This window comes from Falco peregrinus, chromosome 8 (genome assembly GCF_023634155.1).
Source record: "Falco peregrinus isolate bFalPer1 chromosome 8, bFalPer1.pri, whole genome shotgun sequence".
Lineage (NCBI taxonomy): Eukaryota > Metazoa > Chordata > Aves > Falconiformes > Falconidae > Falco > Falco peregrinus.
In genome coordinates this window covers 46,810,936-46,837,041 of record NC_073728.1, presented here as the reverse complement: position 1 = coordinate 46,837,041, position 26,106 = coordinate 46,810,936, and the positions used below count along the sequence as shown (strand labels likewise).

At 45.9% G+C, this 26,106-nt stretch overlaps 1 protein-coding gene and 1 non-coding gene across 2 annotated transcripts; both read right to left on the bottom strand.

The window, feature by feature from the left end:
* Positions 1 to 3,549: 3,549 nt before the first annotated feature.
* On the bottom strand, positions 3,550 to 25,745 carry HSPA9 (heat shock protein family A (Hsp70) member 9). The gene is made up of 17 exons (XM_055812297.1): positions 25,572 to 25,745; positions 24,337 to 24,395; positions 22,867 to 22,954; positions 22,574 to 22,755; positions 21,957 to 22,081; positions 20,349 to 20,422; positions 20,158 to 20,264; positions 19,193 to 19,355; positions 18,432 to 18,524; positions 16,549 to 16,758; positions 13,941 to 14,168; positions 13,036 to 13,140; positions 11,863 to 11,980; positions 9,323 to 9,417; positions 6,992 to 7,084; positions 5,140 to 5,280; positions 3,550 to 4,330 (listed from the first exon to the last, which is right to left on the bottom strand). Exons 1-17 carry the CDS (start codon positions 25,656 to 25,658, stop codon positions 4,271 to 4,273), a joined length of 2,028 nt encoding a protein of 675 aa, XP_055668272.1. The 5' UTR covers positions 25,659 to 25,745; the 3' UTR covers positions 3,550 to 4,270.
* LOC114010776 (small nucleolar RNA SNORD63) lies at positions 13,635 to 13,703 on the bottom strand. The gene has a single exon (XR_003552421.1). It is a non-coding gene; the product is annotated as a small nucleolar RNA SNORD63 (small nucleolar RNA).
* Positions 25,746 to 26,106: the final 361 nt, after the last annotated feature.

Here is a 26,106-nt window from a genome sequence, read left to right as displayed (position 1 = left end):
TGCCATCAACCTTGTCACCACTGCCCTGCCCAGGGCAGCCTGGCCTCCAAGCTGTGCCCTGCCCCCCAAGCCCACTGCAGCCTCCTCTCCCTCCTGCACTGCCTCTTGGCTCCCCGGCCCAGCACGCCCCAGTAAGGCAGCAGTGAAGCCCTGCTGGGAGCTGGGCACAGCTGGGCAGCACGGTCACCTGAGCAGAGACTGGTCTGGGACTCAGCCTGAAGCTGCTTTTTTCTATCAACAGGGTCATGCCAGGGAGATGCCGTGAATTTCTGAACTACCTGGTTGGATTTAAAGTTCTGTTTTCCTGAGGCTGAGCAAATACCAATTTCAACACTTAGATATTTTTTCCACATGCATCTGGTCCCACACAGCCCTTTATAATCCTCCTCGGTACAGTAAGACACTGGATTATGCCAGGCTTTAGGAGATGATCTGCTGAGGTGGAAGTTTATGTGCCTGATAGGACAGGGACAGCGTACACACAAGTCACACCGTGCTTCCCTGGCAATCCTGCCCTTCCAATTCAACCCAGGGACTGGACTCCAGAAAGCACCTGCTAAGCATCCCAGTTACTGTCTCCCAGTGCGACGCACCCACTTTGCCATGGCACTTTCTGCTCCAGCCTTCCCGATGCGACAGACGCTGCCATCAGTTCCCCCCGCAGCTCTCCCGCTGGCTGGCTGACACAGATGCCGAGCAGCGCCTGTCTCCAACAGCCGGCACAGCTCCGTGGGAATGAGGAGGGAGCCGAGAGCAGCGACGGGGACACAGCCACTGAATTGGAGAGAACTTCTTCAATACGCTGCCGTGCTACTTGGAGAGGGGTTTTAAAAAGGAGCCGTGCCTTCGCAGTGCACTGACAGCCACTGTCTGGCGGAGGATGGGGAGAGGCTCCATCTCACTTTCCTCCTGTGCAGTGCTGCGATCCCCCAGGAAGCCCAGTAGGTCCCAGTCCTCACCAGCCACGCTCCCCTAACATGGCATGCTGCAGTGCTCTGGGCTGGGGGAAAACTCTTTCAGGAAAGGAAAAGAAGCCATTGCAGATACCCTGCACCCGACTGACATGTCGGCCTTCCCTCCCCCATTACAGTCAGGCAGGAGCAGTGATGCTGGAATCTACTATCCCAGTCCTGTTTGTGTTAGGGAATGTTGTGGGTTTGAGGCAGTCTGACTTCCAGAGCCCAGGGAGGCCGCGACTTGCACAGACCTGCTCCCATCTGCAGAGGACATGGCGAGAGGACGCATACAGGTGGAAGCACGCAGCACAAACATGGCTTGGTCACCTTTTTCCCCCAAAGAACATGTGCAAAACTTCTTAATTACTATCCTACAGACCAGCAATTTATTCCAGAGCTACTGCACTGCTGGGGCTACAGGCTTCCTAAATGAGTATCAGCCTACAAGGACAGTGACAGCAGGCAATGAACCCCAAAACCTCCTTTCTCCAGGTGCTGACAGATACCTTCCTAGCGGTGGGACAGCAGCAGCTAACTCTGCTGGACAGGAGTCACTCCTTTTCACAACACAACAGCCCAGCTGCTGCATCTCCTGCCTTCCTGGCAGTTTTTCACAGCAAGAAACTGTTTTCAGCATGACACACATCACCTGATTTCACTTCTCCCTCCCCAGTTCAATAATTTAGCTTATAAAGGAGGAGCTAAGAACAGTGCATTAAAAAATAAAGAACATCTATGAAAGATGTATTTAAACCGTGACAGGGAAAATAATTCATTGAAGAAGCAAAGGCCAACCCTGATCAATGATTCAGGACCCTGGAGGCTGCGAGATGATGATCCATCGCCTTGGCCCTGACGGCACAGCGAGCCCAGAACAGAGGCAAGAGCACGCGAGCAGCAGCCCCCACGCGCAGCAGTGCTGTCCTAGGCTGCCCCAGCTCTGCTGCAGAACATCTGGCTGTGGTTTCAGGGACAGGAAAAGCTTCCACAGAGGATGATTTCCAGTGTTTCACTTAAGGACATTTCCTTTCAGCACCTGAAATACCCAGCTTGCTTTGCTGGGAAATTCCTTCTCTTGTTCAAACTCATTTCATACAGGGGACCACTTTTGACAGGAGCAGCAGCAGAGGGAAATTCAGGACAGAAGTCACCTCTACAAGCAAGTTTTGTAAAGGAAATTATTCCCAGGAGATGCCCAGCCAAATGCTCCCTGCCATTACCAAACTCACATACAGAGAGGAGTAGGGTTATGCTGTGACAGAACGAAGCACACAGCTTTGCACAGAAAACACACCCAGATGGCACAAACAGTTCTTGGGAGCAGCAGCTGCTGTGAACGTGCATGTCCTTAGCCACGCATTCCTCAGAACTTCCAGGAACCACACTAGCCACAGCATCTCCGTACACCTCGGCCTGCCATTACCTGCCTGTGACAAATAAAGCACTGCCACTTAAAAAAAACATAACCAACCAGGACACAGACCCACACACAACCAGTTTGTTCATGTCACTTGGCTGCTTGTGGAAGAACCAGCCAGATGAAAGCTGCACAGGCTGGCATGCTGTTACACCACCCTCCCTGTAGCAACCAGAGTTCGGATCCTGAGATCCCACCAACACTCCTGCTGAAAGAAAAGCACTAAAATTTGGGTTGGAAGCCCTCAGTCCACCAGAAGTAAGGCTGCTTAACACCCCGAGTTTCTGTTAAGACCCCCCTGCATGCCTGCCTACCCCACCGCAGCACACCAAGCATGCTCCAGGCTCCTAAGGCATTACCTCTTACCTGCTCCTACAGCTGCACCAGGCCCCTTCCTCATTTATTAAAATGAAAAAATTTGACTTTACACCCAGGTCAAAATGCTTCAAGCTTCCTCTCGCTGCACAGCTTGACCACCCTCTAAAGTTTCTTCCCGCCCCTCTGTCCGCTTCCCCAGTCTAGGCTGATGTACTCTGAAGTGGAAGCTGCTTCCAGTCCTTGCCAGGACTGCTGGGGAGAGCTCCGTGGCTGAAGCAGATGCTCTTGGTCCCTTCTATCCCCAACTTAAGGAAAAGTTGATGAACAAGGGCTTGTAGCCTCCCTAATAGCTTCTCCTACTTAGGAAACTGCCTAGGAAGAATCCTTTCCTCCCTCCTAAATTCCTGAGCAGTCAGGACAAAGCAGCCCTAGACTTTGCATTTTCTTTCCAGTCCATTACACAAACAGAAGGGAAAGAGGAGAAACAGATAAAATTTATCGTGGCAAGGAGAGTGCAGTTCCCTGGAAGACACGGTTGTTGGAAGCAGCAGCAGGCAACTGCTGCTCTGCATCTACAGCCTGTCTCAGAAGGCTGAGACCACGCACAAAGTGCCTGAAGGTGAAGTCCCACCGCTACTGCGGATTGCAGCAGGACTTGCAGGTTGTGCGAGTGCAGCAGTGGTACTCCTAGAAGCGATGGACGCTGGTCTGACACCAGGTACCTTCTTTCTACATGTGACAGAAGCACAAATTCCAGAAAGCTGCTCTCACTACAGCTGGCTGGCCGTTCGCCCCCAGGAGCTCTCACAGGCCGTCAACATGCTCATGTTCTCCATCAAAGGCCAGGATACCAAGAACTCCATGTTAGACACTTTTCTGTTTTTATTTTAAAAAAATCCAGAATGGATCCAATAACAGTTTTATTATCAAGGAAATGCTTTACCATAAGCAGAGAACAGACACAGGATGGAGCAGAAGGCTCAGACAAGCAAAGTATTTAACTTCCACATAGCCTCTTTTGTAAGAAATAATGTTACAGCTAAATTTGAAGTAACCCCCCTCCTTCAGAACAAGGGTACTAACCTAGCCGCAGATCTGAATGCTCTCTAGCAATGTAACCAGCCTCATCACTGCCGCTCGCAGGCTTTATTACCTTCTCGCAAGTACTCAGATCCACAAGGAGGGTCCATACAGGTGCTCCTCTCTCCCAGTTCCAGCAGGACTTCCATCTCCACCTCTTAAATTTAGTGACATGGTTTCCAAACTTTGACATCAGATTTAGTACACCATTGTGTCAAGTATCAGAAATAAATCATCAGAGTCCCCAGGTGCCTCAGTTGAATACCAGGGGGCCAAACACCTAACTTCATCTGGCATGAATTAACTTTCATCAAGTGGCAATTTATCTAGCAGACGCATCACTAAGTTTATACATTAAAGAATTTTATATATAGAATACTGCAAAAACACAGTAAGTCTGAATTCTGCCCACTGCTGCTCAGGAAGGTCCCTTCTCTCCCAAGCGTCAAGAAAATCGATCTCTTTCTTCATACTTTAGTCAAGGCAAGACAGAGACTTCTTATTGCTTCTCTTCCTTCTGATCCCCTGGACTTCCAGAACCCTCTCTTTCAGAGGCCATCTGCAAAAAAGTCGGCTTATTAGTTGTATGTCCTAGACATTTTTTTCCTAGCTGGCTGCTTAGGTTGCTTCTAGACTGAAGAAACCCTTCCTTCAGTGAAAAGGGTAACTGTCCACTGGAGAATGGAAACCATCTTCATCTCTGCATGACTGCTACTAACAGGGAGGAAATTATCTTCCCATTATTTACGCTTTCCTTGTGGATGTAACGAGCTTACATTGCAGCACTGAACATTTTCAGTTCGACATCAGAAAAGTAGCTTTCCACAAACAGGACAGCTCAGCACCACCAAGGTCACCTGGGCAGCGTGTGCCACTTCCATCCTGAGACACCTCCCTGCACAGGACGTCTCTGCCAGGGCTCAAATGGGTGGGCCTTTCACTGGGAAGGAGTCCCAGTGGCAATGGCCTTACTACTGTAATTTCAGGCAGACTGAACAGGCAACCTGTTTAACAAGAATCCTTACAATAAATCCAGACGTCACTTCTTTAGGCACTCTACACACCTAGGGGAAAGCCCTGCCTGTGCTGCTCTTGATGCTCCTTACTAAGAAGTTCCAGCATTTTCCACGCAACACTGTACAGTAACGTAACATAGAGCTTGGGAGGTGGGCTACCTACAGTAGGATGGCCAAGATTTCAGGCCTTCAACTCTGCCTTTCTACAGCTGCCCCATCAGCAAGTGTCACTCAGAAGGAGCTGCACTGAGACTCAGCGCTACCTCCGAGCACAGCTCTTACAGAACGTCTGGTGTCCTGACTCACCCCTCCCCATCCAAGGGCTACAAAACGGAAGCAACCATGAACCTACCTTCTTGTATGCCATTTCAAAGAGTTTCAGGGAAGCCTGCTGCAGGCTGGTTGCTGCCTGTCTGATGTTTTCTCCTGTTTCAGTATCTTTACGAGCCAGAAGTTCCCTCATTTTAGCAATTTCTTCCTTTAATTTGTTGCACTGCAGTAAGTCACAAAAAAATAAAAAAAAGATTAAATCCTGCACTTTGTTCACAGAGAATGTCTTTTCTGTCATTTCACCCACCTATTTGCCACAGCAAAACCACCTTTCTTTTGCCAGAAGCCATGAAGTTAGATCTCAGACCAAGCCACACGGTCTGCAGGGACTAGGACTGTGTTCAGCTCCCAACGGGCACCTGTCCACTTCACTAAATGTGCCACAGTTGGCATTAATCTGTCCCCTTGTTTGCGTCTCTCAGAGGCGCCAAGGACAGAAAGCCCTGCAGAGCCTGAACAGGCTGCCAAGGATGAGAGCTGCTCTCCCTGGCACACCTCGCCAGTGAGTCCGTCACCCCAGGAGCCAGGATGAAGGGAAAAGAAAGCTGGTTTTCATCTATAGTTAAGGCACTGTCAGAAAGCCAACAAGTAAGGCTGTTCACCACCCTGTTTAATCCCTTAGTGGCATGTGGGAGAAGGAGCAGAGAGGCAAACCAAAGCAATACGGTCTCATCCCAGCCCCTGTAGCCATCTGTCAAACCCTCCTCCCAGTCTGGCATTTCTCTGTCAGACTGGCACGCTGCTGGAGAGGCAGGCCTGGAGAAGCAAGGTTACTGGGGGACAGCTGTGCCGGCAGTGCTTGCTCAGCAGCGTTCGCCGTCAAAACGTGGGCAGAGTTCTCATTCAGACCCGCAGGAAGGGGAAAGCGATCAACGCCGCCTGTGTCAGGCCACCAGCCCCACTCAGACAGCACAGGGCTTCTTCCAAGCACTGCCACCCACTTCCCCTTGGTATTCCCCCTCACCCAAATGTTACCGGGAACAGTCCCTGCAGGTAACAGGGATTTAGGCTCTGTGCTCCTGCGAGAGAAAACTAGTAATCACAATCCCAAACACAGAGTCAGCCAGTATCCCAGAGAGGAGCCGGGCTGAAAAACAGCATTTAAACTGATCAAAGGCTACTTACCAGTAAACTATAATCTTGTTCCCTCAAACACCTCACAGAGCCCCTAAGAGCCCTCTGATTCTGCTTCCAAGAGTTTGCTGTCTTGAAGACTCTGTGCTCCATTTTAAACTTGACTTTTGAAGTTCATAACACAGAACTTAAACTGCCACTTAGAAGTGGGGTGAAAAGCACTCTTTTGATACCAAATATCCACTTCACTCCAAAGATAGAAGAAAAACTGGAGTTAAGTGGGTACAGTAATCTTCACTGTCTCCACGTTCTTGGGTTGCCCTGCATGTATTGCAGGGACTGCACAGCAACTTTGCCTTCGTCCCTCTGCTAGTCCACTGGTGGGCACTGTTAGTAATCTCTGGATTCAAGCAAAACTCTTCTCTCACACATGCCACAGTACAGTTCTTGTCAAATCACCACGAGCCCAAGCCAAGGACATAATTCATGCAGAAGCCTTTCGTTAAGGGCTTTTCAGGCTCTCAGATCTTCAATGACACTGAACCTGCACTCTGAAATAGGGTATTTGCTATTATCTAAACCATATTCTTCTATGTCCTTATATCCTCCTATCAGCCACACTCATGCACTCATCAAGTGCAAAAACCGTCAGTCAATGACTGCCATCTTTGCACAGTATGGAAATATGCACAGAGTTGGTGCCACTGGTCAAAGCCAGCTGCGAGTTAAGTGAGAATTTAAGCAATGATTCAGTAAGTAATCTTACCTCCTTTACTGTTACAGGATCAGAAACAACCTACCTCATCTGCTGGCAACTGATCCTTGAACTCCTCCATCTTCGACTCTGTGTCATGGATGATGCCTTCAGCCATGTTCACCGCTTCCACACGTTCCTGGGTAAGAGAGCTCATAAGGACCTACTGCACACATCACTGGCGATACAAGTTGTGTACATATGAGCTGACATTTCTTTCCTCAAACTGCCAAACTCTGCTCTGGTTCCCACCCAGCGTCCTTCTTACTGGCAAGGGGGCAAGAGGAAATGCAGGAAAACCATTGCTAGATGCATTCTGGCACCAGAAAGCCTGAACACTGAGTCTATGCAAGTCAGTCCTCACACTTTCACACTCAAACTCACTTCCCTGGAAGTAGAAGCAACCAATGCAGCATGACTGTTGGCACACTGAAAGAGCCAGCAACTGCAGACAGCACAGCGCGCTCTGCCCTGCTCCTCAGGAAGGCAACAGAGCTTTCAGCTCCTTCAGCAACAAGGGCCCTCAAGACAACTAAAATAATGGGTTGTTTTACTCACATCCCTGAATTACAAATGCTTGTAACATCTCAACAGTGGAAAAATCCCACTGTGCTAGGTAAGACATATCAGTTCCTTAAGTTACTGTTGCCAAGACAGCCAACAGGGAACAAGGTAGGCTGTAAGTACAGAGCAGTCTTGCTGAGACTTAATTCAGTCCCAGTGTCAACATGAACTATTCCACCAGCAGCAGTCTCTGGTATATCCAACTCTCTCCATCTGAAAAAACTGTCTACCTGAACAAGGGCGTGGTAATATTCTCAGGAGACTAACCACTTGCAGTGGAAAGCCGATGAAAAATAATTTTGTTTCTACACTACATCTTCACCATTTGTGGGATGTCAAAGTTCACATGATGCCAAGTCCTGCAGAGTGGCAACTGTGCATTTGTGATATTTCCACAGCAGTAAAACCATGATCAGAAAGGTATAACAAGGGAATTTTGACAGTTACAGTTACACAAGTCCAGAGAAGTGATAGTTAAAATAACCTGATCACCTTCACCCGATGGGGTCACTGGACTGAGGTAAGTCCACTTCAGGATTACAGCAGGGAAGAACTTACTCGCCAATTTAAGATACAAAGTCAAAATAAGGCAAGAGGAAAAAGTTTGCAGTGCAGCCTCTTCAAATGCTAGGCCACCACCTACACTTCATGTCAATGCTGTGGTTACTTAAACAGCGGGACTTTCTGAAGTCCCATCTAAACTACATATGATAATAAACCAACACTTTGTGGCTTTAGAGGTTCTGAGGTAAGGCAATACTGCTTCACATGAATTTATTCCATGTGTTTTCCACTTCAGTCCTCTTCTGATCCCTTTACTACTGAGGGTGAGGATTTACAGTGCTACTTGAACACCTGAGAGTGGTTTCTACACACTAGAACACAAAGTAGATCAGTTCATTGTGCCGGTTTCAGCAAATCACTAAACATATGCTGGTGCCATATCCCAGAGTAGGCCTGCACTGTCTGCTTAAAGAAGAAAAAAAAAATCAATTCTCTATATTTAGTGGCGTAATTCATTAGTATTACCCTCATTAAACCAATTAGTTCCAACCATTAATCCTATATTACAGGTTCAGTCACTCAACCATGGCAAGTGTCATTCTTTTCTTGACAAAGTCAGTGAGGCTTTCAAACACCTCCTGATGGCGTCACCTGCACCGAGGGCAAACCCTGTGCTCTGATACAGCATTCAGGATGCCACAGTGAGACTTGAAGCACTACAGAAAGCAGCTTCCCACTTCTGAAAAAAAAAAAAAAGGCCAAGGTGCAGCTTTGCTTGGCAGGTTCTATTAATTAAGCTTTAAAATAAACTCGGAGAAAGCAGCTTAAATATCCCCATACTGCCTCCACTTAAATGGAACATCACTTTGAGAGCCCAGCTGTAGTAGTCTGGCTTTAAATAAACAGCCAAGTAACAGGCATGTGGACAGGACAGAGCACTGATGGCAAAAGACATAACTAGAGCTGCAAAGCTTGTTTGTTATGAGTTACAAGCAGGTGAATTTGCTTACTGCTGCCTCCACGTCCCAGAAATTCTTCAGGGAGGAATCAGAATGCCAGTTGCACAGCGTTAAGTTATTCAACCCAAACCCAAGATCCAAATGCCTCTACATACACCTCCTTGCAACTCTGGAGTGTAAACCGAATATAAGAAAGCAAGCAGATATTCAGCTAATTGCACAAGCAAGCAGCTCAAGATTATATAGGCCAGAGCTACAGCTCCTCCAAAGGTGGGCACAGTTATTAGCACAGAACAGCGATAACCAGCAGGTACACTACTAGCTGGAAGATGCTGTAACGATCACATTACCTTCCTTCGTCTGTCTTCCTCTGCATATTTCTCTGCATTCTTCACCATGTTCTCAATTTCATCTTTGCTAAGGCCACCAGAAGACTGGATAACAACTGCATTAGAGAAGAAGCATTGATAAATAATGTGCTCTATCTTTGAGGAGAGTATTATTTCTCAAACCCTCTCAATGGCAGGAGCCTTGCTCAGAACTCTGCACCTGTGAAGACCCTGTGGCCAGTACAAAGACAGCCAGTCTTTGAAGAGGCAGTGATGCTGCTGCAAGATAAAAGCCTGACATCTTAGATCTATGAACTCCCCAGCTCTGCCAGACACTTCCTGTCCACTGGTCTGCAAGTCACTTGACCTTTCTTCAGTTACTCCTCTTGAAAAGTGCACGTGCACACAAAGTCCCCAGACCAAAGGAATATTCAAGTTTTAAACCATAAAACTAAAAAACTCCCAAACAATCCAAACAAACCCAAAGCCAACAGGAAAAAAAAAACCCAACCAAAAAAGAAAAAAATCCAAACAGAAGGAATTGTTTTACCAGGGCACAGAGATTCCTTTCACTGTTGGAAAGAAGCCCGGGCTGGTAGGATAAGACAACTTTCCCCACCCAGCTCCTCACACTGCCCTTACAAAGTGAACATAGTGTGACTCCATGGGCATGCTCGTAAATGTGTCACACACACACACCCCTTTTTATCTTCCATTAGTGATAAAAAAAGTGAAAGAAGTAGAGCCTGGACTTAATCCAATTTCTGCAGTAAAGCATAATTTCACCGTGAAACAGAGGTCCAACATCAAGGATATTGTAAAGTCCAAAAAAGGATATACTAAGATCCTTGCTAGAAGTAAGTTTTATATGTAATATTTGTCAATGGTACAAAACCCTGAACAGAAGACACACATACAGACACGTGTCCTTTGGGTGCAGATGTGGGATGAGCAGTTCAGCTTTATAATTAGGTAGGTATACAGATGGGCAGCTAAAAATTTCTGGTTGTCTATTATCAGGAAACACTTACTCAGAGGGTGAAGGCTGCCACACATAGAAAATCTACCAGGAAATCAAAGTAACAAGCAGCATGGTTTTGATAACAAATTTCTGCCAAAAGCCAAGTAACATGATTATGAAGAGTGTGTGTATATATATATATATATATATTTTCAAGTTGCCAATACAAAGTTAACAATATTTTCATAACTGGAGCATGTATTTGATTGCTCAAGTAGCTGCCTCCAAGAAACAACCGAAGGGCAGTATAGAGGCTTCCCAGTTAGAGGCACAAGAGAGATCTGTTTTGTATCAGGGGAATCTACAAATGCTTCAAATTAATCGTCTGAGCCCACAACAGAGCTTTAGAAAATGTCAACCATGTTGTTAATTACCCCAAAACACCAGGCCTAACATTTCATTGCACTACAGAGAAAAAAAACACTGACAGCTTGAAGTCCCCCAAGCCTCCTGCTATTTAGAGACGTTTCCAGCCTAAATGGATGAAAATGAACAAAGGTGGCTCTGCAAAATACCTGCTGCTTCAAAATACTTCAATTCCAAGACCTTTCTAACAGAGCACTTAGAAAGAAAACAGAGTCTCAGCAGAGGACCGATCTGTTTGGCTGTACGTGACATGCCTTGGATTCAACAGAAATCTCCCTAATTCAATTTCTCCCTTAAAAGCTGATACCTTCATGCAGGCAGCCTCAGACAGCAACCTTTTAAAGTTTTAGCAGAGGGCACTCCCAAAGGAACAGCATGCCCACAAAAACACAGCTCAAGAACAACTCCTACAAGGTGCTGGATTCCCACTCCCCCGATTTCTGTCCCTTCAGGGTAACACTGGGCAGAATGTCACTGCTCCAAGCTCCTCAGTGACACAGGACACCCCTGTAAAGCAGCAGGAGCACTGCTCCACAGACACCGGTATGCCCAACACTTCTCTGGGGACTGAGGCACAGCCAAGACATATAGGAAACCCCAGGAAACAGTTGCACTGCTAAAATATTGCTATAGCAATCACAGCAGATGGCAAGACCAAGAAAGGACTGTCATACAGTGCAAAATGACTTGGAACATGGTAAACCTTTGCCAGTAAGGACTTTCTTGCCCTTGGCATAGGCAGATGCTTCATCTATGCCTAATGGGCAAGGAGAGGGCATCCGTTGGTGGCGGTCTCTGTCAGCAGGCTAACAGAGAGGGCAGCTGCTGAGTGCTGTGTATTTACAGAAGCTTTACTTCCTTAAAATGAACCTACAGGTCAGTTGTCTCCTTTTCCCTACTTCATTTTTCAGTAACCTTTTGCCCTGCTTTCCAGAGGCATTTAGGCTAAGATTACTTCAACTGCATGTTACGCTGGCAACAGATTATTTGTGTCATCCTTACCCTTAATCGAGTAACATGCTGCACAGTCCTCACCCTGGACTGTGGGATGCTCAAGACAGCACTCCGTTACCTTCGGAGTCACTTAGTGTTACCCCCAGCCCAACACATGTGGGGCCCAGCCCTGCTCCACACCTTTCCTCCTCGATCCTAGGCAGCGCCCCAGAGCACTTACTTTGCTGTTCGCGTCCGGTGCCTTTATCCTTGGCTGACACGTGAACGATACCGTTAGCATCGATGTCAAAAGTGACCTCAATCTGGGGCACTCCACGCGGTGCTGGGGGAATCCCAACCTGAGAACGAGAAGTGCTTTGCCATCAGCTCCCACGTGGACATAAACTCAAGGTGTGAGGCTCTGCTGTTGCCATGTTATCTTAGTGATCTGTCAGTTGAATCAACTATTAACTAACCCTCAGAGCAGAATCCTCTAAAGACCTGTTGGCATCATGTGGTTAATCAGTAGCACCTTGACAAATTTTGACAGGACACAAATTTCTACCCTAAACAAATAAACAGAAACCATGAGACAGTCCCCAAGTTTGGTTTCAAGGTGACATGGGTTCTGATTTATTGCTAAACAAGTCCCTCTTCCATGGACATGGCAGGATGCTTTCTTTCCTCAGTTCATGACATAACTAAACTCCAGTGACTACCTCAGAGGCAAACGTTTTTTACGAGTGACAGGCAGTACAGCTTCCTTCTGAAATACAAAAGAAAGGCAAAGCCCTTCCTTTCTGTGGGGCTCCTCCTACCAACAGGAGGTTTGGACAGTTATAACAGGGCCAAACTTTGCCAACACTGACCAAACCAATTCTGCACAGGGAGCTGGTTAGGCAGCTGTTCTCTGTTCTCCAGTAAGCAGGGGGGTTCCACAAGCACTCACAGAAAACCAGTACTGGGCTAGAAATGGGTTACCCTAGGGACTGCAGGTATCATGGAGCCTGCTCCAAGTGTCGTCTTTGCAAGACCAAAGGAAAAGCCAGCATTCAGGTTATCTGCTGCGAAGGCCTAGTACTACAGAAATCTTTTTAACTCTTTGCACCCAGAAGTAGAGTGCACCCTTTTAGGTAACCAGGCTCTAAAGCCATAGTAGCCCCTGTGCCACATAGGGCCACTTAGAAACTAAGCTCTGTCTTAAATGCTAGTTGCGCCCCTGCCACTGAAAGGCTGTCCCAGAATAAGGCTGTGCCTTTAGAGACTCCTTTTTTACTACAAATAGGGTCAAATGTCTTCTGTAAGATGACTCCCCCTTCAACGCTGCTTTCAGGGGTCAACTGAAATGGAGAAGGCTTTGACCTTCTCAAAGAAGGTCAAGTCTAAGGTCATGAATACTGAGTAGCAGACGTACCAATGTGAATTGGCCAAGAAGTTTGTTGTCACTAGCCATCTCTCTCTCTCCCTGGCATACTTTAATCTCCACTTGTGTTTGCCCATCAGCAGCTGTAGAAAACACCTGTGGAAAAGGAACAAAGTTACTGTATCACTAGGAAGTTGCAACACATGAACTGATGCAGTTACAAGCCGACTAAACAACAAGGAAAGGAATAACTGAAGAGGTAAAGAATCATTAAAACTTGTTGATCCCCCGGTTCCTCTGACGAAAGACTGAGGCTCCAAGACTAGCCAACAGCCAAGCTCACTGGCATCTTGTCCTGTATGCACATGAGCTCACAAAAAGTGGTAATGCCATACCAGCAGCAGGCTCCAGTGGCAGCCAGCCACATAACCAAAACTTTTCCTCCTGAAGCAGCAGGGCTCCTGCCCCAGCCCCACACCCCAGACAGAACAAGTGTTATCAGTAAGAGCACACACTAGCAGACCCAGACAACGCACAGTGAAAGAAAGGATCACACCCAAGTCTACTAGGGCTCTACAGCTCAGGAAAAAACCCCATAAATTATTCCTTCCAAGGCATGGAGACCAAGAAAGGTGGTCTCAAACAAGCATGGTGCTCAGTTACAGAAGGTCTCCACATAATTCTTCAGAATGATGTGTTGACAGTTAACATCACAGCACACACACTGCAATCCTGATGAGGCCACAAACATTCTGGGGTATCCTGGCACACATTAACTCAACTCACCTCCCCCCTTGGGCATGCTAATAATCAAGAGAGATACTCGGTGGCTGACACGCTGCATCTCCTTGCCAGATGAGGAGGAGACAAAACTATCTACTGGGATGCTTTGGGTAGCCCTCACTGGGTGTTTGAGACCACCACCAAAGACCCACCCATCCAGAGTCAATTTGTACCTGGCTCTTCTTAGTTGGTATGGTAGTATTCCTGTTGATGAGCTTCGTGAAGACACCTCCCAGTGTCTCAATCCCCAAGGAGAGGGGAGTTACATCCAGCAGCAGCACATCAGTAACATCACCAGCTAACACGCCACCTTGAATTGCTGCACCAATAGCAACTGCTTCATCAGGATTAACTGCTTTGCTAGGAGCACGGCCAAACAAATCCTGTACAGTCTGCTGCACCTGAATGGAGAGAAAGCACAGCTCATATGCAGAGTGAACCATTAACACCCAGTGCTGTGGCCAAAAGAACATGCCAGCCTTGGCTAGAGGTCTGTATCTTTATGCTCCTGCTGCCGTGTAACCCTGTGGCATGACAGAAGTACCAAACTTCAGGCCTGTGACGGCTCCTTAACTTCCTATCTTCCATGGACCCTATTAAATGCATTCAGTCTAGATATCCCTTTCTCTGGAGACTTTCTTGCAGCCAAGTTTGCCAGCTGCAAGTCAGCATCAGTCTTTTCACATGGCCAAGCTGTATTCAGAAGGGATCACTCATGCTTATCAAGCAGGAGTCAAGCACTGCTCCCCAGGACAGCACAGCTATGGAGGCAGAGCACAAAAAATCCAGAGCAGGACAGTTCACCTTGTTCATGTGTAATAAGGCAGGGGTGGGGACTGTATCAAGTACAGTATTTTCAAACTCTACTTAATGGGCTGTTTCACCTGAGAAATAGATTTGCCATCTCAGCAGACAGTCTGAGCCGCTTTACTCAGCTTCTCACCGCTCTGCCCTTTTGGAAGGATGTGCTCGTGATTGCAACAGATTTGCTGCTGAAATACCCAGACGAGAATGCAGTAAGGTATGCATGAAGCAAAGCTCAGCAGTTCACTCCTCTGCCTCACAAGAGAAGGGTGTGGGACTTGGTTCCCAGTCACAGCTTTCCTCCTGAGTACACCTGTCAGGCACGCAGCAGCACAGGTGAGCATGTGCCTGGAAAACTGCTGTAAGCAAATGTCCAACTCCTCTGCACTTCAGCCAAGAGACATCTGCCGGGAGCATTCATTACAGAGGAAGACACTTTATGTATGAACACATAATTAAGTACAAGTCTTTCCCTGTGGAGGCATATTTTACAATACAAAAGAAGCATTACTTCTAACCACCCAGTGTACATTTCCTGGAGCACTGCCCATGTGAGTGCTCAAAAAAAGGCACCTTCCCTCCTAGCAGGGTGAACCAAAAGACAGTACATGAGAGAAGGTTCTATGCTTTGTGCAACATAGTGGCACTGATCTGAGCCAAACTTGTAACTAAAGGCATTCAGGAAAGCATTCTGTAAGCTTAAAGCCACAGATGTGGGCACTTATAAATAGGAAGCAAAAAAGTAACAATTAAAAAATAAACTCAATATTTAAGTACTGCCTTGCACTCCCAAAGAATGCATTATGTTTCAATAATGGCTTCCCCACTTCTAGAAGTGTTCCCCATCACTTATACGTAGCTAACCACAGCATTATTCCTTTATCCAGCTGGAACAGCAGGGAGGTTGGGAAGGTATAGCACAGCTACTCCATTTGAGCTCTGGCCAGAGCAACACCTTCTGTTTGTCTTGTTGCTCCGATCTCCCTGCCTGGGGGATGTTCTGCACACACTAGTATCACCTCCAGCCACCAGGCTCATTTAACACAGCAAGGAAAAGGACCCCACGACCAAACCTCAAAGCAATCCCAAGTAGGATCACGTACACACCTACTATCCGAGAACGGACCTGCAAATCACAAATCTTAGCAGCAAACTAATGGTCCAAGCGTGACTGATCCCTATGGAATGAGATTTTGATGATCTCCGTAAGAAAAGGACAAGCTCTACTCTTGAAGACAGCTATGTACATACATGTTCAGCTCTGCCTTCAGGGGACCTAAGCAGTAGTATGCACTGCTATGAACAAGAACAGTAAATTGCCAGCAGACAGCGCCTTACCTGCAAGACTGTGCATGTCAGCAGAGCAAGCTTCCAAGTTACCTGTTGGTGCTTATCACCACAGAATACAAGGGCCAGGTATTAGGTAATGAGCGTTTGGAACAGCCCATTAAATATGCTTGACAACACCCAGCCCCAAACAAGTAGTCAAGTTACCAGCAGATAACAGAGCCATTCCGCTTGTGCACTTTTTTCAGAGCTAGCTATAATTGCTCTACAGAGGTGAAGAAATCCACTGGAAGGCCCAGATTACTGATAGATTCTTGCCATTCAAGGGTACCTTTATCACAAGTTCACAACAAGAGAAAACACTGTGTATCTGAACAATGCCGCTTATGTTCAGTCCACACCAGAAAACATGATTTTATGTTGAATTTTCAACTCCTGATACCTCCCACTTCTCTTTGTAAAGTGCCACTCAGCTACAGCCCCCAGATCCAAGCTGAGCTAATTCAACAGGATGAGAAAGCCCCTTGCCACTGCTTTCACATGACTACTTAGCATTTCTGCTCCTGGCAACTTTCAGCTGTTGGAGCTCTGAAGTTACCAGACTCCCAACTTTCCTGTTACAGACCACCCTTAACAGAACACACTGAGTAGCTCTGCCAGCTTTGCCTGTAACAGGGACTTATCTCATACCTTCGGCATTCTGGTCATGCCACCGACGAGGATGACTTCACCGATGTCACTCTTGCTGACCTCAGCATCCTGCATGGCTTTCTGGCATGGTGCTACTGTCCTCTTGATCAGATCAGCCACAATGCCCTCAAACTGAGAGCGACTCAGCTTCATGTTCAAGTGCTTTGGTCCAGAGGCATCCATAGTAAGGTATGGCAAGTTAATATCAGTCTGCAGCACAAACAGACACAGAATAAAAAACAGGAATGGAAAATAAGGCAGCTACATACAGGTTTTAGATCAAGTTATAGATTCTTTTCTGCCTGTACCAAAGCATTACATGCCTGTTCACTCTGCAGCCCCGTCTGTAATTGCAGCAGGCACACTTTTGTTTGACATTTCAGACAAGGACAGGAAAATTATTTTGTTACATATCCCATTGTTACAACTGTTAAGTTCCAATTTTAATACTGTGTTATTTTGAGATCTTTTATGAATAAAAGAAACAATTTAATTTCTATCACAGCCACGAGGTAAGAACTGAAACATTAGAAGTGACCACCTTAATCCTCTTCCCTTACCCCAACACAGAAGAAAGCCTATCTTCAAAGTTCTGCAAGATTTTGCCAAACGACTAACATTTCACAGAAGGTAAACTACTTGAAGGAAATAACTCGGGACCATTTCCCAAATGTGAACAACTCATGCTCAAAAACTCCACTGCCAAAGTTCATCAGTGCCAGGGACCATAAACCCCACTTTTCATGGCTATTTGTGAACGATCTTACAAGTTTACATGTTGTATTTTTACAGTGAATCTTGCACTAAACCATCTTGTTCAAGCACTGAGTCATGCTGACATCAAAAGACACTACAAATCAAAGCAATTAAAAACATTAATGCTTTAAGATCTAGAGATTAAGTTTACACAGCAAGAGCTAAACCTGTGTTACTGACTAGAGGTGTGCGTTCACTTTATTAATAGCATGGTCAAAAATACCAGGGGAAAACAGGGCCAAAAGCAAGCTGTTTTCCATTCACTACTAAAGAGTTAAGGAATTCAGTTTTTCCTGGTATGAACAGACTGCATTTGCCAACTCTTGAGCTAGTAAAACAGAGCCTGCTATGTCTCTGGCAGAACTATGAATCCATTGTGACTGGCTAAACTCCTTGCTATGAGCTCCCTACTGGCCAACAAAAAGACCACCATCAAAAAAAAAGTTTATTCAGAGCCTAGAAATTGGCAGAGTCCCCATTTCAATTACTATATAATTGACCCTAATTTCACTTAGGCAAGACTATTACACCCCCAACTTGCTGCTTCTCCAGCTCCTTATTCAGTAGTGAATAAAGGACATGCTTGAACACATTAATATACAAAGAGGATGCAAAAAAGAGTATATGTTGCCCATTGCCTAGACAATGCTTCTATAGGCAAGTAAGTACAGGTTCTTTATAGAAATTATTTCTTACTGGACAAATTAGCTGTTTCAGGAATGAGTAGCAGCAAGGTTTTAGAACTGCCTGCACAAAACTGCAAGCGCTTCCAGTAACCCAGCAGTACTAGCTGCAGCTAAATTCCGTGATGCCCACTGTACTTCTGAAATACATTTAAGCTGGCAACAAGTTCACAATCCCTGCAAGGTCAGAAAACATGGTGCCAGAAGAAAAGCAAAGACCAGCACCCACTAACATTCTCAGCTTCCAACAACTAAACATGCTCCTTAACAGTCTACTCTGCTAAAGGACTTTCTGTTAAAGTGATGCCATTTGGTTACTCAGAAGCTTGTTCTGCCACCCCAAGGAAAAAAGCAGCAGTTTCATAGAGCTTTGTAAATAATAATAATGCAAAACTCACGTGTATCAAAATGTTTTACTGGACTGCTTTGAACCCAGCCACCTACCTGTACAGACGACGAAAGCTCACACTTTGCTTTTTCTGAAGCTTCTCTCACCCGCTGAAGGGCCATGTTGTCTTTAGTCAGGTCAACACCCATCTAAGTGATAAACAATATGGGTTAACACTCAGCGTTTGCACAGGAGTCACGGGGAGCTTTTCTTCACCGCAGTTCACCCTCCTACCACCCCTGACTGTAAAGATGTTTGTAGAAATACAGCCTGATATGTGCACTTCTGCTGATCTTTCTCACTTCTGGCAAATGTATTTAGCATTTCAAAAACATCTGCTAGCCCTCTCTGCTCTGGAAGTGATTATACAGTAAGTTACAGATAAAGCTTGGAAAAGGTGCTATATCACAGAATATAAAGGCGGGACTGATTTAGCAAAGGAGTTAGAATGACAATGTAGTTTCCAACAGTCTTAACTGTGTATTCTAAGAATCTATGCTGACATATTCAACTGAACCACAGATTTTTATTATTAAAGCAAGCAGACTATGTATAGGATAATCCTTCTACACTAGACGGAAAAAAAAAAGGCAGAAGCCCAGCTATTTTATGTCTTCCAGGAGAATATTCTACCTCAAGAAAACAAGCATAAGAACTGAAAGCCTGGCTAACAGGTGTCTAACACACTTAAATTTCAACTGTGTCATAGTTTACAAACCAAGTCCTAATAGTTTAGGAAAAATACATTCTTCTAGAGAAATTAAGCAAGGCTGAAAAACAGCGTAACACAAGATTGAGTTCTGATGAGATACCTTACCTCTCTCTTGAACTCTTTAACAATATACTGTAGCAAAGCTTGATCAAAATCTTCTCCACCCAAGAACGTGTCACCATTAGTGGACTTCACCTCAAAGACTCCCTTCTGGATTTCCAAAATGGAAATATCAAAAGTGCCACCACCCAAATCATAGACTGCAATACTGGAAGAACAGATGCAGAAAACATTAGTTTCTAGACAAAGTTGTGTGGCTCAAAAAAATCACTGTCCTCAGAAGGTAAGCGCGCAGAATTCATGTTGCTGTCCACAAAAGTTGTAAGTCTCTCTAAAGACAGCAGTCAACAAATTACACAGTATACGCATTCCTTGAGCACTCCGAAGTCCATGTAGAAGTCTCCGAAAGATGTGCTGCACAACATTTAACCTTGCCTGCTATTTCAGAGAGGGCAGTTCCTCCTTCTTCAAGGAAACACACTCTCATCCACTGAGAAGGACAGGGACACCAGAATCATTACGAAACATGTTTTTCAAGATGTGAGGCTTTCACAGCACTATAATGTACACCAGAAATACAAACTCTGTAACAAAATACCTGCACCTATATAACCACCCTTGACAGTGACAGAAGGCTGAATGCAGTCAGGAAAGATGGAAGGTGTGGCCAAGAGGCACCAAACCTCAGCGGACCTCTTCAGCACCAACGGTGACATCCTCTCACCACGTTACCCTTAGCCACACATATCACTGCTACCAGCGGGTAAGATAATTGCCACTCCACTTTCATAATTAAGTTGTAGCTGCAAGTTATGAACTCACCGTCTTTAACAAGCATGGCTGGCATAAAACAGAGGTGACACTACACAGCACTGACTCACAGCTGCGAGTCTACTTTGTGGCAGAATTCCAACCAATGATTTAAAAAATAGAAAGCAAGAGAGACATTTACAAAGCAAATTGCAGCATGCTTATTTAAGAGAGGGTATGTGTTATGAACAGGCACTTACACTTTGTCTTCAGACTTGTCCAGACCATAGGCAAGTGCAGCTGCTGTTGGTTCATTAATCACCCTCAAAACATTCAAGCCAGCGATCTGCCCAGCATCCTTTGTAGCCTGAGGAAAAAAAGAGGAATGCTGACTGCTGCGAGAAACTAAATGCAATTTATAAGCCCGAAAATCTTACAGCTTGGTGAATACCTGTCTCTGGGAATCGTTGAAGTAAGCAGGGACTGTGATCACAGCATTCTTCGCCGAATGTCCCAGGTAATTTTCTGGAGGAAAAAGGAGACAAAACACAAAGTTGTCCTTGTAAGATACAAATGCCACAAAATTACTATGTAGTTTGAAGTATTTTTCCTGAACTAAAAACAGAAGATAGGCTTGCTGCCCAAGAACCTGCTGCTTTCTGGAAAGGTGCAGAGGGAGCTGTGCAGAAAACATGTAATTCCATATAACATGGGATAGTCTGTAGACTCTGACAGAACAGCAAAGCATCTCCACAATTCAATCAGTGACTGGATGCTGCCAGTGAGTGAGAATTCATCTGAGAGCTTGTCTTTTTAGTGCGTGAGACAAGCTGTTTTCCATTTCTTTGTAGTATTCAACATCTGATGCACTTAAAACTTACTCATTTTCATCCTGTTTAGTCTGCTGTCAGTAACATTTATATGGTACAAATAATGGACATATACTAACTTTATAAGAATTTAAGACAGCAAGTCAGGAAAAAAATATGTATTGCACCCTAATTTAAAGTCATAAGCTTCCCTCAAAAAAACAAGAAGGATGTCATCAAATAGACACAGACTTGCTAAAAACTAAGAACGTGCATGATGCAGTGAGACTGCATACAGAATTTATGCCTATGCATTAGTCCTGCCCAGACTTTACACACTGCATTACTCTGCGTTGTCTGCAAAGCCAGATCATTCCATAGTTGAATTCATCCAGGCCAAAGCCAACAGACCTACAGGAAACAAACCCCTGCTTTGCAGAAAGTCAGATTCATCACATGATGCTCATGTACCACATACTTGTTATTTTACTCTTCAGTGTACCTTTTACCAAGTATCCAGGATCTATCACTGGGAAAAAAAATTAAAAAATACATTTCGATGGAAGCTTCAGTCCTGCCCTCCAAACACTTACCACTGGACGCACATTTACCAAACGAGGCTGCAGAAGGCAGCTACTGACTATTATCTCCACATATTATATACAGTATCCCCAGAAACCACGTTAGGAATTGAAAAGGAGAAAAAAAAAAAATATTCTCCAGGCCAATGGATGTTTTCCCCTGGTGAAGGTTTAAAGGCATCACTGGCTCAGAAGCTATTCACTCAGCCCCACAATCGGGTCCCTTGAACCCCTTTCTTGCTACATAACTAGCAGCTGAATTCAAAGCAAAGCCACTGAAACCCCTGGCTGCCACAGCCTGTGCTCAGCCACAGGCAGGGCGGCACAAGGCCTGCAGCTTACAAGGAAAAGGAGCTCCCCCTTCTGAGCAAGTCTGCATCCAGTTCAATTAAAACTGAGTATCAACTCAATCAGTATTCAATTTTGGTAAGAGTATGTTTTAAGTAAAGCACTAACATCTTGCCAAAGACCCAAAATCGAGGTAGGCACTGATCTTCCTTGAAGCTTTGTAACAGCCCCCATCACTGCACCCCTTCCATGATCTGGCCTGCTGTACAAGGATTCCCGTACCAAAAAGGTACCTTTATGGCTGCAGCACTTCCATTTACCAAGGCCCAGCACCAAGGCCACACCTGTGTGTGCAGACGGCAAAGACCCAACTGTACCAACCTGCAGTTTCCTTCATCTTCATTAGTACAAAGGCACCGATCTGGCTTGGAGAATAGAGTTTCCCATGAGCCTCTACCCAGGCGTCACCATTGGAAGCACGGACAATTTTAAATGGAACATTCTTACTAAAAAACAGAAGAATTCCACACTCAATTTCACATACTCCCCCTACAATTAGTATCAGCAGATGAACACGTGCATATTCTAGACACAGAATAGTGAACCTGCCAGCAGCAGCCTCAGATCCCGAGACTCCCAAAAGTACCAATGAACTATTAATGCTGCTTTACACCAGCTCCATCATTTAGTCCCAAGTCCGAGATATGATCATACAGCTTTGATTGTAAATACCCTCAAGAAAGGGAAGTCTTCACTGACCACTCCGCACAGCGTCAGCAAGGCTTTTTTTCTTCCTTTCTGAAAACCTTAAAATCAGCAACTAACACAGCAAAATACAGCTTGACCCTCACAATATAAGCATTGAAACTTTGAGACATGGGGGCATAACTACTTTACCCAGAAGAAAGTTATGTTTTAAGACAGAACAGGTCATGTTATACAGCATTATATTTTACACATTTCTGCTAGTAGCTGAATTGCTCTCCACCCTCACTTACATATCCTTCTTCACTTCAGAGTCATCAAAGCGCCGCCCGATGAGACGCTTGGTAGCGTAAAAGGTGTTGTGTGGGTTAGTTACCGCCTGCCGCTTTGCTGGCATTCCAACCAAGCGCTCGCCATCGGCTGTAAATGCAACAACTGAAGGTGTTGTCCTGGCACCTTCAGAGTTCTCCAGCACCTATATAAAAAATGTTAACAGGGTGCCATCAAAAAAGATTGCCTCTGAGAACACTAATTTGGACATTCAACTTCTAACGTAACCACAAGCTGGTATACACTTCTTACTTACTTTCGCTTGCTTTCCTTCCATAACTGCCACGCAGGAGTTTGTTGTACCCAAATCAATTCCAATAACAGCACCTTTAATTGCTTCTGAGCTGGAGAGCATATTATGGGGAAAACATTAGTACTAAAGGAAAGTAACCAGATAGTAAAAAAACCCCCACTTTCTACCCTGAAGACAAGCCAAAGTGATTTTTCACTAGATGTTGAAGTAAATAGACACTGTATTTTGACCTAAGGTGTTCTCTGTTACACAAGAACTGAATCTTGTGCCTCTGTTTTCAATCAGATTGCTCATAGGTATATCCTTGCTTGTTTAAATAAACATATAAAATATTATTCTTCACAAGAGTAATCTTTACCACATATGTCAAAATCTTTAGGGATGTTGAGAAAACAAACTTGTAACTAATTCTGTCCCTACACAGACAGGACTTGTTTTGGGTTACTTTTGATGTCTGAACTCATTTGAAAACATCCAGCTGGAGTTAAGAATGCTAATAATAAATTGTATTGGTTTATTTATCATTGTTTAGCATGAAGAGAAAAATGCACAAAGACAACAAAATACTCAACCAATGCAGGTTCTCTGAGCCACAGCAAAAAATAACCACCTTTCTGATCCTGAGGAGCAACAAATTAAATTAAGTCTGAAAAATGGGGGTGCTTCTTACACAAGACAAATCTGACCCTCCTTCTCCTTTCTAGGAAGAGCATATTACCCCTTGCAAGGCTAGAGAGAATTCTTTAATCATAATTTTGTCTTATAAACAAAGCTATGTGCTTGGATGAAGGTGGAGCAACACCACATTTATTACCAGGATGTCACCTTCTCACTCCCCAAGATGCTAAGTCACTCTAATTCCAGTTCAAATAACAAAGCAGTGATCTTGAAAATGTGTAACTGCTCAGCTTCTCTGTACTAACCAGAACGAGGCAGTTTTCCTAACACAAACAGATTTCCCATTCTGTGTCCTGAATCAGCATCAGCCACAAAACATCTGACAGTGTTACACAACTAACTGATACTCTCTTCCCATTAACTTGCAACAAGAAAAACAACTGATTAAAATGCATCAGCTGTTTGAAATAAATTTTAACTGTAGTGAAACAGAGCCATGTATCATGCTTGTTTCATGCTAGTGTAAAACAACTTGTTCCATCAGCGTTTGGGTATTTTTTTGTTTGTTTGTTTTCTCGGGGCTGCTTTTTTAACCAAACAAATGTCAACAATTCACATTCTGAATGCTGGTGGTGGTGGGAGAAGGGAGGAAGAACAGTTCTTAAAAGTTCCCCTGGAAAAAAACAGGAGATAAAGAACTAGCCTTAGAAAAGTTATACACAAAGATTCTAGTCTAATCTTGCTGGTTTTGCTCCATTCTTCCATCTCCGACTCAAATAACCAGTACTGTTATCAGGAGAAGAATAAATATAAATATCAAATGACCAAACATGAAAAAAACAAGGAAATACTTACGCATATTTTCTGCTGGATGCTGCTCTGAGAACATTTTGACTGAGGCCATTCCAGAATGTCTATAAAATAAATATATTCTAATGAAAATTCAGTTTTAAATATTAAGTGATCTTTAAGCTGCGACTTTCAAAGGAAGACAACTTCTGAAGCGACAGGGTCATACCACAATATTTAATTTTTAATAACTGAAGTGCAAATTCAGGAAGAAACTGAGAAAGATTTGGACTGCCCCAAAAAAACCCAGTTACTACAAATATCCATCAGGCAGAACCCTAATCTGTATTACCAGAACTGAGCTATTTGCCTCAGACTAAATAGTCAATGGCTATCCTACCAGGTAAAAGACATTTCAGTAAATTAACTCTGAACCTTCAGCTTTCAAAGAACAGCAGCAGATAAACATTAACCCCATTTCTCAAAGCTTTGTGTGTGGTCAGCAACAAATAATCCACTACATCCCTTGAAGAATCTGCAATGGAGATTTTGCAGCAACTCTTCTAAGCTTTCTGCAGTGGCCACAACCTTGTGTGTGCAAATCAGGATCTTTGAGAACTCCAAAAGCATTATCCATGTTTCTGTTTTACGAATGAGTTTTTAACAAAACATCTTAATACAGACAGAACCACAACAAGACACGAGTATTTCGCCGATTCTTCCAAGACACTTGGCCTAGCCACACTCCATGAGCAGATAAGGGTGCAAGGGCCTGGCCAGAGCAGGCCAACAGAGACTGCTCTGCCGTGTGCCGATGACCACCACCAGCACCGGTTTGGTCTCTGTGCATGCTCATAAATTGCCTTCACGTGCCTTCCCCAGCCTGATCTCCGCTATCGTTTTCACACGGAGGCTCAGGAACTAAACAATTTTACTACATGCTTCCCTGAAAACAGACCCAGGCATACGGCACGCGTCCCCGCTGTGCCACCCTCTCCTCACCCACGGGGTGCTGCTGCGCCCTGCACCGCCATTAAACACTTTCTTAATAGCTACTCAGTACCTGGCACAGCCCAACGGGCCCGGGCTCGTCCCCGCCGCAGCGGGAACTCGCAGGTTGACAGTGCCCCCCCCCCGCCATCCCCATAGCCCCCTCTTCGCCTCCCCGGTGTCCCCACGGCCTCCTCCCCGGGCATAACCGACGGGCCTCCCCCGTCCCCTCAGGGCCTTGCCCCGGCGGGCCTTGCCCCGTCCCCTCAGGGCCGCGGCCCCGCCGGGCCTTGCCCCGGCCCCTCACGCACCTGCGCCAGCCCGGGGGGGGCGGCGGCGGGGGCGCCCCGCGGCAGGAGCAGAGGGAGGCGGGCGGCGGCGCGGCGGGCGCTGAGCATGGCGGCGGCGGGCCGGGCCGGCAGGCAGGCAGAACAGGGGGAGCGTGGGGCCGCGGCTCTTCTGGAAACCTCCACCCACGTGGGCCGCGGGGGGGGGAGGGCAGATCGCGCCGCAGGACCCCCGCCGCGGGCCGCCCCGCCGATCGCCCGGCCCTGCCGCTCGATTTCGGCGCTCCGCTCAGCTACCGGCACGGGGACACGGCTGCACGCTGCCTTTCAAAGGCGGCGAGAGAGCTCGCTGCGGCGGCCGGCGGGGAGAGGGGCGAGACGCGGGCGCCCGAAAGGCGCGGGGCAGCCCGGCGCGGCACGGGGCAGCCCGGGGCCTGCGGCAGCCGCGCACTCAAGGTCGGACAGGATAAAGCGCAGGGCGATTGCCGCGGCTTGCGTCAGCGCTGCGGCGCGCGTGCGCTCCGGGGGGCGGCAGGGGCGGGGGCGGGGCAAGCGGGGC

Bases quoted from the DNA above. Each gene is read 5' to 3' on its own strand.
- HSPA9 (XM_055812297.1), bottom strand. From the start codon at position 25,658: ATGCTCAGCGCCCGCCGCGCCGCCGCCCGCCTCCCTCTGCTCCTGCCG. The intron at 24,396-25,571 runs GTGCGTGAGGGG...TTTATTTTATAG, and splicing joins CCCCCCCCGGGCTGGCGCAG to ACATTCTGGAATGGCCTCAG. The intron at 18,525-19,192 runs GTAAGGTATCTC...TTTATCACTTAG, and splicing joins TTAAAGAGTTCAAGAGAGAG to ATGGGTGTTGACCTGACTAA.